The sequence below is a fragment of the Salvelinus namaycush genome, chromosome 2 (genome assembly GCF_016432855.1).
Source record: "Salvelinus namaycush isolate Seneca chromosome 2, SaNama_1.0, whole genome shotgun sequence".
Lineage (NCBI taxonomy): Eukaryota > Metazoa > Chordata > Actinopteri > Salmoniformes > Salmonidae > Salvelinus > Salvelinus namaycush.
The window spans coordinates 16,397,147-16,418,534 of record NC_052308.1 but is presented as its reverse complement, the minus strand read 5'-3'; the positions used below and the strand labels follow the sequence as shown (position 1 = coordinate 16,418,534).

The 21,388-nt window shown below is 41.1% G+C and overlaps 1 protein-coding gene across 1 annotated transcript in view; it reads right to left on the bottom strand.

Annotated features, from left to right (window-relative positions):
• Positions 1-20,821, bottom strand: part of LOC120024657 (immunoglobulin superfamily member 21-like) — a 159,980-nt gene extending 139,159 nt beyond the window's left edge. Inside the window, exon 1 of the mRNA XM_038968924.1 lies at positions 20,663-20,821. Within this exon, the coding sequence (XP_038824852.1) occupies positions 20,663-20,821 (159 nt within the window). The remainder of the gene's footprint in view (positions 1-20,662) is intronic.
• Between the last annotated feature and the right edge of the window lie 567 nt (positions 20,822-21,388).

The window sequence follows — 21,388 nt, the reverse complement described above, 5'->3', positions numbered from 1 at the left end:
CTCAAAAGGTTCTACAGCTGCAACATCGAGAGCATCCTGACTGGTTGCATCACTGTCTGGTACGGCAATTGCTCGGCCTCTGACCGCAAGGCACTACATAGGGTAGTGCGTATGGCCCAGTACATCACTGGGGCTAAGCTGCCTACCATCCAGGACCTCTACACCAGGCGGTGTCAGAGGAAGGCCATAAAAATTGTCAAAGACCCCAGCCACCCCAGTCATAGACTGCTCTCTCTACTACCGCATGGCAAATGGTACCGGAGTGCCAAGTCTAGGACAAAAAGGCTTCTCAACAGTTTTTACCCCCAAGCCATAAAACTCCGTAACAGGTAATCAAATGGCTACCAAGACTATTTGCATTGTGTGCCCCCCCAAACCCCTCTTTTACACCGCTGCTACTCTCTGTTTTTCATATATGCATAGTCACTCTGTACATACAACCTCAATTGGCCCGACCAACCAGTGCTCCTACACATTGGCTAACCGGGCTATCTGCATTGTGTCCCGCCACCCACCACCTGCCAACCCCTCTTTTACGCTACTGCTACTCTCTGTTCATCATATATGCATAGTCACTTTAACCATATCTACAAGTACATACTACCTTAATCAGCCTGACTAAACGGTGTCTGTATGTAGCCTCGCTACTTTTATAGCCTCGCTACTGTATATAGCCTGTCTCTTTACTGTTGTTTTATTTCTTTACTTACCTATTGTTCACCTAACACCTTTTTTGCACTATTGGTTAGAGCCTGTAAGCAAGCATTTCACTGTAAGGTCTACAACCTGTTGTATTCGGCGCACGTGACAAATACACTTTGATTTGATAAGGGGGTATTAAAAAGTGAATCAAATAAATACTTGAGGAAACTGTAAAGGTCGGATAAGGCAGCAACAGGATTATTTCAAAGAAAGGCCAAAAGAGATACACCCATTGGGGAAGGGCAGGGCCAGATTAAAAGAGACATGAACAACCCCAGAGAGTGAAACTCTTATAAAGTAGGAGAGTAGATACAGTCAGTGCATGAGTGGTGAGGGGCATGAGTGGTGGATAACCTTACATTCTTGAATTGCAAACCGTTATGATGGCTAGACTTAATTCAGCTCTTAACGCCAACCAAGTCAATGCCAATTACAAGTGTCTAGCCGCCTGCTCGCAAATGACCACGTCTGCATGGAGGCAATCTTCAACATTCTCTACAGCTGTCTAGTGATATCGAGCATGAATAGTAGCTGTCATATATCTGGTAACATGTCTAATGCTATGGTAGAGAGTGGCTTCCTGAATGAATTTCCTTGAACCCCACAGGGAGTACACTGCCCCCACTGCGACAATTTCTTTGAGCGCCTTGGACCTAGAGGTCATCGTCTCATTTTACACAGACAAAAATCTATTATAAAACCTATCTCTCTCCACAAGCATTATACCCACTGGAGTAGAGGGGTTTCTTTAATTGTTTCTCCTGGGCTACAAGCCTGACCCGGTTATCAGTGAACTGTCAGAGGTAGCAGGGACTATTTATCCCAAACTATTCTATGGAGGGTGGGGGACTAACCAGGAAGAGATGATGGTTCACCTCACCAGTTATGGTTGGACCTCAGCTACAATGATCAATTCCTGACTGTCACAAACACTTGACTTAAAGGTGCAATATGGAGAAATCGCTCCTCCGTTTCCTGGTTGCTAAAATTCCAATAGTTTGCCTAATTTCAGTTAATGTGAAAAAACAAGCAATAATCATGGGACCATCTAAAACGCTGTGAAATATATTTTCAATAAACAAAAATATTGTATTTTCAACTGTTTGAAGCTGGTTTACAAAACCGAAAGTAAAAGACACAAAAATGATTGTGACCTGTGGAATGTTGTCCCACTTCAATGGCTGTGCGAAGTTTCTGGATATTTGTGGGAACTAGTACACACTGTCATACACATGAGTATGCATGCTATGGAAGAACTGGGACATTTTCAGCTTCCAGGAATTGTGTACAGATCCTTGCGACATGGAGCCGTGCATTATCATGGTGAAACATGAGGTGATGGTGGCGGATGAATGGCACGGCAATTGTCCTCAGAATCTCGTTACGGTATCTCTGTGCATTCAAATTGACACTGATAAAATACAATTGTGTTCATTGTCCGTAGCTTATGCCTGCCCATACCATAACCCCAATGCCACCACAAGGCACTCTGTTCACAACGTTGACTTCAGCAAACCGCTCGCCCACACATCACCATACACATGGTCTGCAGTTGTGAGGCCGGTTAGACGTAATGCCACATTTTCTAAAATGACATTGGAGGTGGCTTATGGTAGAGAAATTAACAATACATGATCTAGCAACAGTTCTGGTGAACATTCCTGCAGTCAGCATGCCAATTGCACGCTCCCTCAAAACTCAAAACTAGATATCTGTAGCAAAACTGTACAGTTTAGAGTGGTCTTTTATTGTCCCCAACACAAGGTGCACCTGTGTATTTATCATGCTGTTTAATTAGCTTCTTGATATGCCAAACCTGTCAGGTGGATGGATTTTCTTGGCAAAGGAAAAATGCTCACTAACAGGGATGCAAACAAATTTGTGCACAAAATTTGAGAGAAACACGCTTTTTGTGCGTATGGAACATTTCTGGGATCTTTTATTTCAGCCCACTGAAACATGGGACCAACACTTTACATGTTGCATTTATATTTATTTTTAGTTTAGTTACCAAACACTTGAGTTTCTATCTAAAGGAGTTTCAAACCCATCTCCCACTGATATACACACACACAACAAATCCCCCAAAATGGCGTATCTGAGGTGTGGGGTGGATTAAATGGTGGTAACAACCATTTAGTGTTGTTATTCTGTCCCTATAAACCAGCTGGACAACATCATACGCTATATCTTACAATACGGGCTATTCAGCCTTCTCTCCCCTGCTGGTCCTTCATGAAAGCAGAGATGGAGGTCTCAGCATGATAACCATGGTAAACGGCCTTTAAAAACAACAAAGAGCCCAAACCGCTGACAACACCAATCTCCCTATCCCTCTAAAATGGCAAAGTGCAAATTGCGATTTCCAAAAGCCTTTGATGGCAAATGTTAAGTTAAGTTTAGGCAGCGGCATAATGTCTCCCTCTGCCTCACCCACTGTAAGTGGTCTTCTGAAAGCTCCATCTTCTAGCTTGATATTAATTACTGATCTACTGTAAATTAGTGTAACATTTCTATATACTGTGGACTCTGCTGCACACACACAGATACACACACAAACACACACACACACACACACACACACACACACACACACACACACACACACACACACACACATTTCAGTTTTTTTATTTTTACAGATAAACATTTTGGTGTATGGCATTCATTCTTAGAACCAGTCCCTCTTTCTTCTTTCCAATGTTTCCAAAGGAACTCACTTAGTTGTATTTATGAACAGGCTACTGCTAAGACTCTGCTGGCATGGAAATCTCTTCCCCCTCTAATGCAAATGTTACAATCAATCCCTGATCCACTCCTAATCGCTAAGTAATCACTTTCATCTTTGATCATTCTGTGATAGCAAAATGGATTTAGAAAATCTGCTGTGGTTTTACTTTGGAGATTGTCGATGTCCAAGCCCTCTAAAAGTTAGCAGGGCTTTATGCTTCTGTGGAGAGGAGTGTCATGCCTTCCTTCAGCATCATTAGATAACAAAGCTACTAAGGAATGGAATACAACAGTTGGTCTGTCGTCTGCACCACTCTAATTCATGAAAATGCTGCATTGCATCATGGGAGAAATTATATCAATTGTAAATATTGAAATGGAGAGTAGTGTAAGGATACAAGGGAACCTTGGAAACAGGTAAAGTATGTTTCAATGAGTCTTCAAATTAGGATAATGTTCATTGAGGTATTACAAAATGAATTAGATATAGTAAGTATACTTGTAAAATGGTGGTATCTCTAGATGATGTCAGATACTTAGGGGATCTAAAGGAAATCAATGTGAGGAGATGTTACTTATTCACTGATAAAAGTGCGACAATACCATGCTTTCACTTTAATTACATTTCAAACATACAGAGGTAATGTCTTCTCTGTCTTTAAAGCATTGTGAGTAGAAAATGGCACATCTTGCAGTTTTCTGACAGCAAAGTGTGTAATTATAATGCAATGTAGAACCGATGGCTTATTTGCCATGGTGACATCCTCAAAAGGGAAGGTTGTGATGCAGTGATCCATATCACCTTATCGCCACTCTCCCCTTGGGGCCCGATTCACCACAGAGCCAGAGACTGATTGAGATGATGACAGAGGCCTTTGTCAGGAACAGGCTGTCAACTCTATTATTGTTTCAGTACGTTTGCAATTTTCATGTAAAGTATACTGAAAGCCAGGAACATGTTAAAATATAGTTATTTTTGTTGAAATACCATCAATTCCATGGTCTCAGACCAAAAGCATGACTGGATCACTGCAGAAATAAGATGACAAATCTATTCCTATTATGCAACACCCAGGGATAACACTCAACAGCAAAGGCACTGATTGGACATCAGCACTGTTTCATACATCCCCTTATACCATGGTCCTATTTCAATTGTGCATGCTCATATAATGACCAGGAAAATATTACAACAGACTGGAGCATTAGGCCAGTAACCAAAAGGTTGCTGGCTTGAATACCCAAGGTGAAAGAAACTGTCAATGTGGCCTTGAGCAAGGCACTTAACCCTAATTTGCTCCAGGGTTGCTGTAATACTATGGCTGACCCTGTAAAACAACACATTTCACTGCACCTATCCGGAGTTTAGTGTAATATTAAAACTCCCCATGGATGTCTAAAATGTCCTTTTCTTTTGGAAACATAGATCATGTATCCTTGCTGCACTGCCTTTCTAACTAGACCAAATTGTATTTTCCAGAAAATATGAACCCTTTACACTTGTGGAAATTGGCCTATATGACATCCTTGTGTTCAGTATTTCAATATATATATTTTTTTACAGATAGGGACAAATTAAAATGTTTCTAACAGAATAACTATTAAAAGCAAATGAATGACCACTCTATCAATTGAAAGAGAACACTGGGGATTATGGGGAAAGTATCAGACCAAAAGTTAGGACACAACAGTTCACCTGACACAAGACTGAATCCAAACATTACAGTGTTGATTTTATGTGCATTTTACATTTACAATACTTTTCACAGCATTTGTCAATAACGAAATCTGAAAATACTGTGGTCACATGATAACAATATTCATTGAAAATTTGGATTAGGTGCAAGATTTAAAAAATATATTATAAGGGTTTGAGTGAGAGGTGTTGTTGAAACTGTTGTTTCCAAGTGGCCACACACCTCTCCAAACTGTGCACAGTTCCTAAGTAATTTCAATGCACTTTTATGACTCAAGGAAAGAGCCTTCAAATATAAGGTGTTTTTTGAGCTCTCCTAGCTTTGCCATTGAGGAACTGAAGCAAGCATACTTGTAGTTTTTTGTAGCCCAATTAGCGGGAGGGATGTGGGCATCTTCATGTATATAATGGCTGTCAGTCAAACCCATAAAGAGCTGTGAGGCAGAGAACCTGAGCTCTGATGTCATGTATAGCATGTTCCTATATAGCCACTGTGTTCCAATTTAGGTGCTTATCAGTGACACAATCTGCCATTTTCAACCTGTATACGGGATGACAGGGGCTGTGAGTGGAAAGGAATACCAAGGCTAGGCCTCATTAGTAAGTAGTATTATGTCAAGGGGAATCACTATATATGTGTGATCTTCAGTGGATGAAATTAGAGGTGCTTGAGGTCCCAAATATCTGAGTGGACAATGACCCCATTATCAACATAATATGCCAACAGTGCATCTCTGAAAATGAAAGTCTAATACACAATTGCTAAATTGTCTGTAAATATCTGAGGATGTCAAACAATTACTTGGATCATTGATTACAAGATTCATCATCAGTGCGCTGTATACGGCTCCAGTGGGCCAACTTCAAACAAAAATGAATCAGTGAACCACCAAAAGAGTCAACATGGATTTCAGCCCACATGTTGAGCGAAACTACCAACTGGAACAAATGGCTATTGGTCTTTTCTAAAAGAGTTATCTCACCATCCGTCTAATTGATCTGCATGGTTGTGGATGATATCAAAATATATCGCATTTACAACATTGCTGTACCTGAACATGAATAGGACATACTCAAAAATGTGTTCAGGTACAGTACCGTGTCATTACACTGAATAATCTATATCTATATCTGTGTGTGGGAATGTTGCTGCATTTAGAATCAATATACATTTTTAGCTGCTACACATTATTCAGATTCATCAAATTCTTTCATAGATGTGCCACTTTCAAAAAATCTGTTCAGGTAGTAGATCTGTCCAAGGGTCATGGCTACCAGCACAAGAGCTGCAAAGAAGGACCAAAGCACCACTTGGTAATAAAATCATATACTGTGCACTGAGTATACAAACATTCACATAGACTGACCAGCTGAATCCAGGTGAGAGCTATGCTCTCTTATTGATGTCACTTGTTAAATCCACTTCAATCAGTGTAGATGAAGACAGGTTAAATAAGGATTTTTAAGCATTGAGACAACTGAGACATGGATTGTGTACCCTTGTGTCAGAGGGTGAATGGGCAAGTCAAAACATGTAAGTGCCTTTGAATGGGGTATGGTAGTAGGTGATGTAGAACTGCTAAACTGCTGGGATTTTCACACTCAACAATTTCCCATGTGTATCAAGAATGGTGTACCACCCAAAGGACATCCAGACAACTTGACACAACTGTGGGAAGCATTGGAGTCAACATGGGCCAGCATTCCTTTGGAACACATTCGACACCTTGTAAAGTCCATGCCCCGACGAACTGAGGCTGTTCTGCAATGTTTGGTATACTCAGTGTATATATACACTGCATGACAGTATGTGGACACCTGCTCGTCAAACATCTCATTCCAAAATCATGGACATTAATATGGAGTTGGTCCCCTCTATGTTGCTATAACAGCCTCCAGTCTTCTGGGAAGGCCTTCCACTAGATGTTGGAACATTGTTGCTGGGACTTGCTTCCATTCAGCCACAAGAGCTTTAGAAAGGTCGGGCACTAAAGTTGGGCGATTTGGCCTGGCTCGCAGTAGGTGTTCCAATTCATCCCAAATGTGTTCGATGAGGTTGAGTTCAAGGCTCTGTGCAGGTCAGTCAAGTTCCACAACGATTTCGACAAACCATTTTTGTGTGGACCTCGCTTTGTGCACGTGGGCATTGTCATTCTGAAACAGGAAAGGGTCTTCCCCAAACTGTTGCCACAAAGTTGGAAGCACAAATCAAATCAAATTTACTTGTCACATACACATGGTTAGCAGATGTTAATGCGAGTGTAGCGAATGCTTGTGCTTCTAGTTCCGACCATGCAGTAGCATCTAACAAGTATATGAATGAGCGATGGCCGAACGGCATAGGCAAGATGCAGTAGATGGTATGGAGTACAGTATATACATATGAGATGAGTAATGTAGGGTATGTAAACATTATATAAAGTGGCATTGTTTTAAGTGGCTAGTGATACATTTATTACATACATTTTTCATTATTAAAGTGGCTAGAGATGAGTCAGTATGTCGGCAGCAGCCACTCAATGTTAGTGATGGCTGTTTAACAGTCTGATACACTGCTCAAAAAAATAAAGGGAACACTTAAACAACACAATGTAACTCCAAGTCAATCACACTTCTGTGATATCAAACTGTCCACTTAGGAAGCAACACTGATTGACAATAAATTTCACATGCTGTTGTGCAAATGGAATAGACAACAGGTGGAAATTATAGGCAATTAGCAAGACACCCCCAATAAAGGAGTGGTTCTGCAGGTGGTGACCACAGACCACTTCTCAGTTCCTATGCTTCCTGGCTGATGTTTTGGTCCCTTTTGAATGCTGGCGGTGCTTTCACTCTAGTGGTAGCATGAGACGGAGTCTACAACCCACACAAGTGGCTCAGGTAGTCCAGCTCATCCAGGATGGCACATCAATGCGAGCTGTGGCAAGAAGGTTTGCTGTGTCTGTCAGCGTAGTGTCCAGAGCATGGAGGCGCTACCAGGAGACAGGCCAGTACATCAGGAGACGTGGAGGAGGCCGTAGGAGGGCAACAACCCAGCAGCAGGACCGCTACCTCCGCCTTTGTGCAAGGAGGAGCAGAAGGAGCACTGCCAGAGCCCTGCAAAATGACCTCCAGCAGGCCACAAATGTGCATGTGTCTGCTCAAACGGTCAGAAACAGACTCCATGAGGGTGGTATGAGGGCCCGACGTCCACAGGTGGGGGTTGTGCTTACAGCCCAACACCGTGCAGGACGTTTGGCATTTGCCAGAGAACACCAAGATTGGCAAATTCGCCACTGGCGCCCTGTGCTCTTCACAGATGAAAGCAGGTTCACACGCACATGTGGACATGTGACAGACGTGACAGAGTCTGGAGACGCCGTGGAGAACGTTCTGCTGCCTGCAACATCCTCCAGCATGACCGGTTTGGCGGTGGGTCAGTCATGGTGTGGGGTGGCATTTCTTTGGGGGGCCGCACAGCCCTCCATGTGCTCGCCAGAGGTAGCCTGACTGCCATTAGGTACCGAGATGAGATCCTCAGATCCCTTGTGAGACCATATGCTGGTGCGGTTGGCCCTGAGTTCCTCCTAATGCAAGACAATGCTAGACCTCATGTGGCTGGAGTGTGTCAGCAGTTCCTGCAAGAGGAAGGCATTGATGCTATGGACTGGCCGGCCCGTTCCCCAGACCTGAATCCAATTGAGCACATCTAGGACATCATGTCTCGCTCCATCCACCAACGCCACGTTGCACCACAGACTGTCCAGGAGTTGGCGGATGCTTTAGTCCAGGTCTGGGAGGAGATCCCTCAGGAGACCATCCGCCACCTCATCAGGAGCATGCCCATGCGTTGTAGGGAGGTCATACAAGCACGTGGAGGCCACACACACTACTGAGCCTCATTTTGACTTGTTTTAAGGATATTACATCAAAGTTGGATCAGCCTGTAGTATGGTTTTCCACTTTAATTTTGAGTGTGACTCCAAATCCAGACCTCCATGGGTTGATAAATTTGATTTCCATTGATAATTTGGGTGTGATTGTTGTCAGCACATTCAACTATGTAAAGAAAAAAGTATTTAATAAGAATATTTCATTCATTCAGATCTAGGATGTGTTATTTTAGTGTTCCCTTTATTTTTTTGAGCAGTGTATATAAACCCCCAAAGTGCCTTATATATATATATACAATATATGGGATGTGGTATATGGCCAATATACCACGACTAAGGGCTATTGTTAAGCCCTACGCAACACGGAGTGCCTGGATACAGCCCTTAGCCTTGGAATATTGGCCATATACCACAAACCCCCAAAGTGCCTTATTGCTATTATAAACTGGTTACCAACATAATTAGAGCAGTAAAATAAATATTTTGTCATACCCGTGGTATGCGGTCTGTGTTAAGAATCAAGTTACATTTTTGCTGCTACACATTATTCAGATTAATCAAATATTGTACAGTATGCTGTAGCATTAAAATGTCCCTTCACTGGAACTAAGGGGTCTGATATATAGATACTGTATATATTTATATATATATTTACATACACTCGAGATACTCCAACAAGCCGAGCCATTTTCACAATGACATAATTACACTTGGGGGTTTAAAGCAGCAGAAAGTTGAGCACACAAACCCCCCACAGGAGTGTGCTGTGTGTACACAGAGAGCTCTTTACTGTGCTCACATATTCCTGTTGCCTGGGCAACCCTGTCCCTGAGTTTTTCCGACTCGGATTTGGAATGTGACGCCTCCCTCATCTCTCCGCAGTCAGGAAACAGGATTACCGTAGAAAGAAAAACACTACTTCTTGGTCAAGTATTATACCAGCCATCCTATCCCTGTTCAAAGGTATGTATAGTTACATGTATCTGGACAAATCCATCTGACTCTGGACTGAATAGCCCAGCCAGCTATAGATTTTGCCCTGGCACAATGCACTCCAATGTCCTCCTCCAACTTCTGGTGTTGTACTACTCCCAAGAGAAAAGTAATTTGCATACCCATGATCTTGTGCTTTTTCTGTGTCAACAGCGTTAATGCGATTTGTAGAGAAATGTAGGCCACAAGTTAAGCTTGATGCACAACCAAAGACATTGTAAGTGTGTCCCTTACCAAATTGAAGTTGCTGCTGCAAACTTCCCGCAAGTTTCTGGCACTAAATAGTGTGCCACAAAGTGTTGCCAGACGTTTGTAAATGTTTGCCACTAGTGGTGATTTACAGCAAACCTTTGGCAACAATAATATGTATTGCCACTATAGCTAAACAGTTCGCCAGAGGTTTTTTCTGGCAAACAATTCTCTGAAGATTCTTTTTTAATCTGTGGCAAACCTGTGGTAACAATATGCATTGTCACTAGAAGCAAACAGTACATGTTTTTTTCAGTAAGGGATATTAGAATAAGATGAGGTGCAGCGGGAGTCTGTGTGAGAAGCAACTGTCTCATTCTCATCATCATTCCACAATTGCTTTTATCTTCCAGCTTAGACTGCATGAATTACATCACAGTATGTTACAGATAAAAATAAACTTTCCCAATTTTAAAGACAAGCTTTTCCTTTAAGGCAGTGGTTCCCAAACTTTTCAAAGTCCCGTACCATTTCAAACATTCTACCTCCAGCTGCGTACCCCCTCTAGCACCAGGGTCAGCGCACTCTCAAATGTTGTTTTTTGCCATCATTGTAAGCCTGCTACACACACACTATACGATACATTTATTAAACATAAGAATGAGTGTTGCCACAACCGTGGGAAGTGACAAAGAGCTCTTATAGGATCAGGGCACAAATAATAATATAATAATAATCAATAATTTTGCTCTTTATTTAACCATCTTACATATAAAATCTTATTTGTTCATCGAGAATTATGAATAACTCACCACAGGTTAATGAGAAGGGTGTGCCTGAAAGGATGCACATAACTCTGCAAGTTGGGTTATATTGGAGAGAGTCTCAGTCTTAAATCATTTTCCACACACAGTCTGTGCCTGTATTTAGTTTTTATGCTAGTGAGGGCCGAGAATCCATTCTCACATAGGTATGTGGTTGCAAAGGGCATCAGTGTCTTAACAGCAAGACTTGCCAAGGCAGGATACTCTGAGCGCAGCCCAATCCAGAAATCTGGCAGTGGCTTCTGATTAAATTAAATTTTCACAGAACCACTTGTTGCAATTTTGATGAGGCTCTCTTGTTCAGATATCGGTAAGTGGACTGGAGGCAGGGTATGAAAGGGATAATGAATCCAGTTGTTTGTGTCATCCGTTTCGGGAAAGTATCTGCGTAATTGCTCACTCAGGTGCTTCGCTATATCACATTTGACATTGTCCGTAAGCTTGAGTCATACAATGATGGAAAGATCTGTGTGTTGTCCTTGTTAATGCAGACAGAGAAGAGCTCCAACTTCTTAATCATAGCCTCAATTTTGTTCCACACATTGAATATAGTCCTGGATTCAGATCATTCAGGCGAGAAAAACATCACCCAGATAGGCCAGTCATGTGAGAAACTCGTCATCATGCAAGCGGTCAGACAAGTGAAAATGATGGTTAGTAAAGAAAACTTTATGCTCGTGTCAATACTTTGCCTCTTGATAACCAGCGCACAGTATGTTGTAAAAGCGTTACATGGTCGCTGCCCATATCATTACATAGTGCAGAAAATACACGAGAGTTCAGGGGCCTTGCTTTAACAAAGTTAACCATTTTCACTGTAGTGTCCAAAACGTCTTTCAAGCTATCAGGCATTCCTTTGGCAGCAAGAGCCTCTCGTGGATGCTGCAGGATACAGTGGTTGCTCCACTAAAATATTTTTTATTATGCTGCGGGACTTAGAGGTAATTTGTGGTTTAGTACGGTACACTGCGTCACCACTTCATTGCTCCAGACCAGCGCAAGGGGGAGTTAGAGCACTGATTATGCTTTTGGGTCCTACTGTGTCTCTAACTGACAATGAATGGGCGACATAAACCTAAATAGAGATTGATAATTGTGCACGACTTCAGTATTACTTACTAAAACTGTTGTTACACTAAGGTTTTTATTATTTTATTTTATTAGGATTATTTTGCTCTTACTGTAGTACTGTAGCCCACTCCCGACCGGTCACGTGGCTACATACGGACCGTTAGTGGAATTCCCGCGAGAGAGTAATGGTTAATGTGATTGGATGTTAATTATTTGACTAGGCTACCTGTATTTGACATTGTGTTGTTATTTCACTGAACACTAGATGGTTTAATTTTATTTTGGCAGTGAAATGAGGCTACTCAGGCAAGAAAAAAACCTCACCCAAATGTATAGCCCTGCTGGAAAATATAAATGGACTGTTTGAAAATGTGATGAAAAAAAAAAGTACAATTTTTATTTAAAAAAAGAAACGTTTTTCACAATTTTATTTGGCTTACCCCGACGGCATTGCGTGTACCCTAGTTTGGCAATACCTGCTCTAAGGAAACCAAACTGCAGGACTGAAACAATGTATTTTAATAATATATACGTATTTTCAGGAAACTTCCCCGCTACATGCATGTTTCCATTTTTGAAAGACGTACAAGCAGTTAGCTAACATTTACCAACAAAAGATTGGAAAGTCATAAGAGGGAATGTTATTAAGGGGGAGGTACTGTATTGTTCCTATATCACATTTGAAAATGAGTTCATAGATAATGGTGGCTTTGTATTCCTTTGTTTACTTCTTTGGTAGTTATAGGTTCATTGCTCATGCTCATAACACTGTATTTAGTAGAGTTAAATATTATTCCTACCAAGGTTCTTCTCATATATCCTACAAATTTATGCTAGGCTACCTCTCACAAATAAATGGGCTCTCATTGTCTAATAGTCCCAAGTGGGAGACTGTAATGCATTACACAGAACAAAAGCAAAATCAGTGAAAATGAAAATGGATTCCACAGCAAATAAGCCTAGTTGACAAATAAGTGCTACTCCCATTACAGTTCACTTATAAAGTGATAGCAAACATCAAAGCCTTGAAGTAATGAAAATCTGAGATAGGCTATTATTGAAAGTAAGCCTACCTCTATTTTGAAGTGCAGCACTTACTGTACATCTCCCCTTTAAATCCCCTCTCTCTCTCTGCAATCTCCACTTGTCAATCAACAGTCATTTCTGCATGAGAGCCCATGTGATCAATTCAAGTGGAAGAGTATCATGTGTCTAACCAAATGCTCACATCAATACTCTACAATTCAACTTAATCAAGAGGCTCATATGAATTATATAAATTCCAGCAAATTCTCAATGGCTAATGACACATTCAGATCATTAACTTGAACTTAAACATCACAGGTGTCTTGCAATATCAATTATCAGACTGTTGAAAGCAAAAAAACGAAATATATATATATATATATATGTATATAAATATCTCCATGATAACACTATTAGTTCCATCCTTTCATAACAGTATCTTCGATCTCTTCTATGAGGTGAGAATAGAGCTCAAACTGACAACGAGCAGGTTGAAGACAGCTGGTCCTGAGACACTATAATGGAAGAGGCTGAGGTTAACCTGCCTGAACCATGTAGACTCTATGTGTGAGATAGCATTAATTCAAACAGATGAGCTTAGTGACAGGTCCGTGGTAAATTGCCCATGTTTAGGGCACTGGGCTCTGCTGACTATGTTGGCCAGAGAGATGATCCCATAAGAGTGCTGTCAGAGTGGGAGGAGGGATGTAGTAATGAGAGAGGGGAATCGGGGAGAGAGAGGGAGGTTAAACTAGGGAGAATTAAGCGTAATGCAGAATGGCACTCAACAGGCAGCCAAGCGGAAACCCTGCGCTGTCACCATCAACACTGCTGAGGTCCCCATAGGGAGAGAGCCATGGGTATCTCTTCATTATAGTGACATAATCAGAACAAGCACAGCATGAGGTGAGCTGCCACACGTCTCAGTGAGGATAAGTCTCCACAGGCCTCCCCAGCCAGCATCTTATCCCTCCATGTCCCTACTGCACATGTTCAGAATGGTTTCAGAGCTGATAAATATTCTCTCCTCCACTCTATCTGTAACCCCATCATGAAATGCTATTACAATGTTGAGGACAGTTTGATGGTATTACATATCCACAGTGCCTAATCCATGGTCTGCCAGAACCCACTGCAAAATAAAAGCATTCATGTGGCCCTCAGTGGAATATCACATACACTTGAGATGCTTTTATGTGTTTGCTTTAGGAGCATAGTGGTCTGGTCTGACTAATACATTTAAACATCCAATAGATGGAAAAAACACTCATGGTGAGTGAGCCCTCTCTAGTATTATAGTCCATCTGGGTTTTTTTCCTTCAGTATTTTCCTCTTCACTGTCTACCTCACCATGACCAATATAAATGTGGAATTGGAGATTCCTCCGATCCTACTTTTGATAATTTTTTTGTAAAGAGCATTATTGGTATTGGTGAAACAAGAATGAAAAGGATCACAAAACCACATTTCAATCTTGGATGTTGGTGTAGTCTTTATCTTCCAATATTTACCCCAAAATTACTTTAGGCCCAAATGGGTTTCTTCCCAATGAACTGATCTTTGTGTAATTCAGGGGATTACATCTCCTCTCACAGATAAGTCCCTAACACAAACACAGTGTTGACATACAGTAAGATGGAAATCTGCTCTAACTTCCAGGGAGATATTAGGCACTGCGCTGATCTGGATAGCTTCTTTGTGAGGTGCAAGTAAACAATAATAAATTCCCGAACTATGAAAAGAGGCATGTAGAAAATGGTACTTACAAAAGAGGCATATTGAACCTCCATCAGTTTATCCAAGTTGTCTGACTGTGATTTTTATGATTATCTTTGTTATCAGGGCTATGTCAAATGCCACACATAGAGATTGTTCAAAATGTAAAACGAACAAGTTTTGAATAGTAATTTGAGCTTTTTTAGGTGACTATGTTTGACATCTTTCTACATTCCGATATGCTGCCCACTAATACTCTACTAGGCCAGCTTGAAAGCCTCTCAATAGCAATCTTAATTATCTTGAGGGACTACGCTAAACCTTAGCCATGCTAAGGATATGCAAGATTTCAAGGAGCAGTCTGGTGCTGGTGTGCATTACAGAATCCTCAAACAGAATCTGTTAAGATAAGGGCAACCTGGTAATGAATGAGTGGCTAACTGAGATCTTTAGTTCATTCAGCTTCTGTTTCGTTGGCCAGACTTCGATTAGATATGATGATTCCCCAGGTGGGTATCAACTCCACTTCCATTTGAATGTGGGGGAGAAATGAGAAGTCGACAGTTTAGTTAAATAAAAGGCAGAGATTAAAGAGACTTTGGCAGCTGAGTGTGGATAATTGATTTATAATTTATTCGTGGTTGCATCGAGCAGTGGGCACAAGAGAGATAAGGCTGGTTTCTCTCTACAACCTCTGCATTTTCCTCAGTATCCAATACTTGATGTGGACAGCCTTGCTCTCTATGGAGCTTGTTTTATACTACAGCAGCATACCATAACAGTCTAGTTCCTGCGTGGCAAAAATGATAGTGAGGACTCCAAAAAAATTATCTATTGTTGAATTCTATTAAATGTCCTCTTCCAAATCCATTCCCCCAAAGGGCAGACATGTTCACTGTGTAAAAGGCATTGCTATGATCAAGAGAGACTGAATTACTTCAAATACTTTGCATTCATATCTGCACCAATATTAAACATTATTGTAGGCTAGTCCTTGAGAGCACGAAGCTTACAAGCCCAACAAGGTAAGGACTCCATATAAACTAAACTGGCTCAAGTTCTACTCACATATCAGTCAGGATACTGTCTATGACTGCAGCATTCCACAGAATAAAGAAAGCATAATTCATCATGCGTACTTGTATAACCCTTAACAGCGATTAATTGGGGAGTTTAGGGTAAATTAAATAATCAGGCCATGAGCTGACAGCTGTTGCTTCATTGATATCCATCCAAGTGCTTCTGTGTGACCTCTTTTGAACACCATTGTTTCAGTAGACAAAACCCAGCCTCTGATCTATAATCATCTGCCTATTAATGTCACATTAGCTTCCATTTTATGCAAAATATCTGGGCATAGTTTTGGTACACATTATCCACAAAGCAACAGCAACATTATAGACCCGAGCATTAGAGCTTGAGGGGCTGAGACAAAGACATTCTTTCTCTGACATACTGTACTTAATTATCTTGAACATTTATGTAGTTTATTCCACCAACTGGGGTTGTGATAACTGCAGAGTGACCAGCTGTGAACCATTAAGACATGGCAATAACTAGCTAGCAGATTGTAATGGGCTGATGTGATGCTCCATTAGCCATTACAGGTTAGGTACTGTTTGGCATACTGTAGGTACTGTCAACCAACCTTAACTTGGCGATACTTCCGCAATTTCCGACTTTGAAGACAACCAATGTCTTCTAAACTTCCATGTCTAGTTTCAGGGGGTTCGTTTGAATTTAGAAAATGCTTTGTTATTAAACATGAAGTAATCCAACACTATGTACTTGTCTTGCCTATTTCAAATCCTCTCTAATTGATTGAGACAGGTGCGTGGTAATAACGGTAAAACTCTAAATTGAAACGAACCCTCTGCAAATAGACATGGACGTTTAGAAGACATTGGATGTCTCCCAAGTCGGGTATTAAGGAACTATCGACAAGTTAAGGTTGGTCGAAAATGATCTGTGCTACGCCAAACAGTACCAATCGAATAATGTCTATCAGCCAGGTGGAATAGAGTAATGGTCTGACTAGGCAATATTTGTAATATCTAGGCAATGACCTGCTGATAGGAAAATCAGGTTACAAACTGAGAGCCAGAGTGACACTCTCTACACCTGGCCTAAATTGACTGGCCATCCGTATTCCTTAAAATGTGACTTTGACACATTATACACCAGAGGAAAGAGGAAAATGAATTTGGCCTACAGCACCAGTCAAACGTTTGGACACACCTACTCATTCAAGGGGTTTTCTTTATTTGACTATTTTCTACATTGTAGAATAATAGTGAATACATCAAAACTATGAAATAATACATATAGAATCATGTAATAACCAAAAAGTGTTAAACAAATTAAAATATATTGTAGATTCTTCAAAGTAGCCACCCTTTGCCTTGATGACAGCTTTGCAAACTTGGCATTCTCTCAACCAGCTTCACCTAGAATGCTTTTCCAGCAGTTTTGAAGGAGTTCCCACATATAATAAGCACTTGTTGGCTGCTTTCCTTCACTCTGTGGTGCAACTCAACCCAAACCATCTCAATTTGGTTGAGGTTGGGTGATTGTGGAGGCCAGGTCATCTGATGCAGCACTCCATCACTCTCCTTCTTGGTCAAATAGCCCTTACACAGCCTGGAGATGTGTTGGGTCATTGTCCAGTGAAAAGCAAATGATAGTCCCACTCAGCGCAAACCAGATGGGATGGCGTATAGCTGCAGAATGCTGTGGTAGTTATGTTGCTAAGTTTGCTTTGAATTCTAAATAAATCACTGACAATGTTACCAGCAAAGCACCCCCACACCATCACACCTCCTCCTCCTCCATGCTTCACGGTGGGAACCACAAATGCGGAGATCATCCATTCACCTATTCTGCATCTCACAAAGACACAGCGTTTGGAAACAAAAATCTCAAATTTGGACTCATCAGACCAAAGGACAGATTTCCACTGGTCTAAGGTCCATTGCTCATGCTTCTTTGCCCAAGAAAGTCTCTTATAGTGGTGTCCTTTAGCAGTGGTTTCTTTGCAGTAATTCGACCATAAAGGCCTGATTCATGCAGTCTCCTCTGAACAGTTGATGTTGAGATGTGTATGTTACTTGAACTCTGTGAAGCATTTATTTGGGCTGCCATTTCTGAGTCTGGTAACTCTAATAAACTTATCATCTGCAGCAGAGGTAACTTTGGGTCTTCCTTTCCTGTGGCGGTCTTCATGAGAGCCAGTTTCATCATAGCGCTTGATGGTTTTTACGACTGCACTTAAAAAAACTTTGAAAGTTCTTGAAATTGTCCGTATTAACTGACATTCATGTTTCTCTTTCCTTATTTGAGCTGTTCTTGCCATAATATGGACTTGGTCTTTTACCAAATAGGGCTATCTTCTTGTCACGTTCTGACCTTAGTTCCTTTTTTATGTCTTTATTTTAGTTTGGTCAGGGCGTGAGTTGGGGTGGGCATTCTATGTTGTTTTTTCTATGTTTTGTTCTGTTGTTCTATTTCTATGTGTTTGGCCTAGAATGGTTCTCAATCAGAGGCAGGTGTCAGTCGTTGTCTCTGATTGGGAGCCATATTTAGGTAGCCTGTTCGTCTATTGTGTTTTGTGGGTGGTTGTTTCCTGTGTCTGTGTTTGCACCATACGGGACTGTTTCAATTTTTGTTTGTTCATGCACTTTGTTATTTTGTATTTTTGTAGTGTTCAGTTTTATATATTAAAATGGACACTTAGCACGCTGCACATTGGTCCGATATCTCTTACTCCTCGTCAGAAGAAGAGGAAAGTCGTTACACTTCTGTATACCAACCCTACCTTGTCACAACACAACTGATTGGCTCAAACGCATTAAGAAGGAATAAAATTCCACAATTTAACTTTTAACAAGGCACAACTGTTAATTTAAATGCATTCCAGGTGACTACTTCATGAAGCTGGTTGAGAGAATGCCATGAGTGTGCAAAGCTGTCATCAAGGCAATGGGTGGCTACTTTGAAGAATATAAAGTATATTTTGATTTGTTTAACACTTTTTTGGTTACTACAATATTCCATATATTTTATTTCATAGTTTTGATGTCTTCCCTGTTATTCTACAATGTATTACAACTTAAAAATAAAGAAAAAAATAAAGAGTAGGTGTGTCTAAACTTTTGACTGGTACTGTACATCTTATAAAATGTATAAATACAGTGCATTCAAAAGGTATTCAGACCCCTTCACTTTTTCTACATTTTGTTATGGTACAGCCTTATTCTAAAATTGTTTAAATTGTTTGTTTCTCATCAATCTACACACAATACCCCATAATGACAGAGCAAAAACAGGTTTTTCGAAATTATTGCAAAACATTTTTTTAAATGAAATATCACATTAACATAAGTATTCAGACCCTTTACTCAGTACTTTGTTGAAGCACCTTTGGCAGCAATTACAGCCTTGAGTCTTCTTGGGTATGACGCTATAAGCTTGGCACACCTGTATTTGGGTAGTTTCTCCCATTCTTCTCTATTTTCAGATCTCTCCAGAGATGTTCGATCAGGTTCAAGTCCGGGTTCTGGCTGGGCCACTCAAGGATATTCAGAGACTTGTCCCGAAGCAACTCTTGCATAGTCTTGGCTGTGTGCTTAGGGTCATTGTCCTGTTGGAAGGAGAACCTTCGCCCCAGTCTGAGGTGTTGAGCGCTCTGGAGCAGGTTTTCATCAAGGACCTCTCTGTACTTTGCTTCGATCATCTTTCCCTTGATCCTTACTAGTCTCCCAGTCCCTGCTGCTGAAAATCATACCCACTCCATGATGGTGTAACACAACCATGCTTCACCGTAGGGATGGTATTGGCCAGGTGATGAGCGGTGCCTGGTTGCCTCGAAACGTGACACTTGGCCTTCAGGCCAAAGAGTTCAACCTTGGTTTCATCAGGCAAGAGAATCTGGTTCATCATGGTCTGAGAGTCCTTTAGGTACCTTTTGGCAAACTCCAAGCGGGCTAACATGTGCCTTTTACTGAGGAGTGGCTTCCATCTGGTCATTCTACCATAAAGGCCTGATTGATGGAGTACTGTATAGATGATTGTCCTTCTGGAAGGTTCTCCCATCTCCACAGAGGAACTCTGGAGCTCTGTCAGAGTGACCATCGAGTTATTGGTCACCTCCCTGACCAAGTCCCTTCTCCCCCGATTGCTTAGTTTGGCCGGACGGCCAGCTCTTGGAGGAGTCTTGGTGGTTACAAACTTCTTCCATTTAAAGGATGGAGGCCACTGTGTTCTTGGGGACCTTCAATGCTGCAAACATGTTTTGGTACCCTTCCCCAGATCTCTGCCTCGACACAATCCTGTCTCGGACCTCTATGGACAATTCCTTCGACCTCATGGCTTGGTTTTTGCTCTGACATGCACTGTCAACTGTGAGATCTTATATAGACAGGTGTGTGCCTTTCCAAATTATGTCCAATAAAGTTGTAGAAACATATCAAGGATGATCAATGGAAACAGGATGCACCTGAGCCCAATTTCGAGTCTCATTACAAAAGATCTGAATACTTCGGCAAATAAGGTATTTCTGTTTTTTATTTCGAATAAATTAGCAAACATTTCTAAAGACCTGTTTTCGCTTTGTCTTTATGGGTTATTGTGTGTATATTGATAAGGGCATATTATTATTTAATCCATTTTAGAATAAGGCTGTAACATATAGTAACAAAATGTGGAAAAAGTGAAGGGGTCTGAATAATTTCAGAATGCACTGTAATTGACAACAAAAAGTGATTAAGCCACACAGATCAGAGTTGATGGGCCAGTGTACATGGCATATACAGTATAGAGCATGAGCTTGTAGCTTTACTCACCCTGTACCACACAATCTCTCGAAGTCTTCCATCAGTCTTGAAGTTGCACTTCAGGGTCACAGTTTCACCCACAACAACAGGAGGAAGGGGCTCAATTGTTACTGTCAGATATCCTATAGGGAAGAAGAAAGATATAATGAGTATGGTTAGCAATGTCATATCATGAATACACTGAGTGTATACAACATTAAGAACACGTGCTCTTTTCATGACATAGACTGACCAGGTGAATCCAGTTTAAAGGTAAGATCCCTTATTGATGTCACTTGTTAAATCCACTTCAATTCGTGTAGATGATGGGGAGGAGACAGCTTAAATAAGGATTTTTTAGCCTTGAGAATATTGAGACATGGATATGTGTGCCATTCAGAGCATGAATAGAAAAGACAAAAAAATGTAAGTTCCTTTTGAACTGGGTATGGTAATAGGTGCCAGGCGTACCGGTTTGTGTCAAGAACTGCAACGCTGCTGTTTTTTTTACGCTCAACAGTTTCCTGTGTGTATCAAGAATGGTCCACCACCCAAAGGACATCCAGCCAACTTGATGCTGCTGTGGGAAGCATTGGAGTAAACATGGGCCAGCATCCCTGTGGAACACTTTCGACACCTTGTAGAGTCCATGCCCCGACGAATTGAGGCTGTTCTCAGGGAAAAATGCAGGGTGGCAACTCAATATTAGGAAGATGTTCATAATGTTTGGTATATTCTGTGTATAATAGCAAGTTT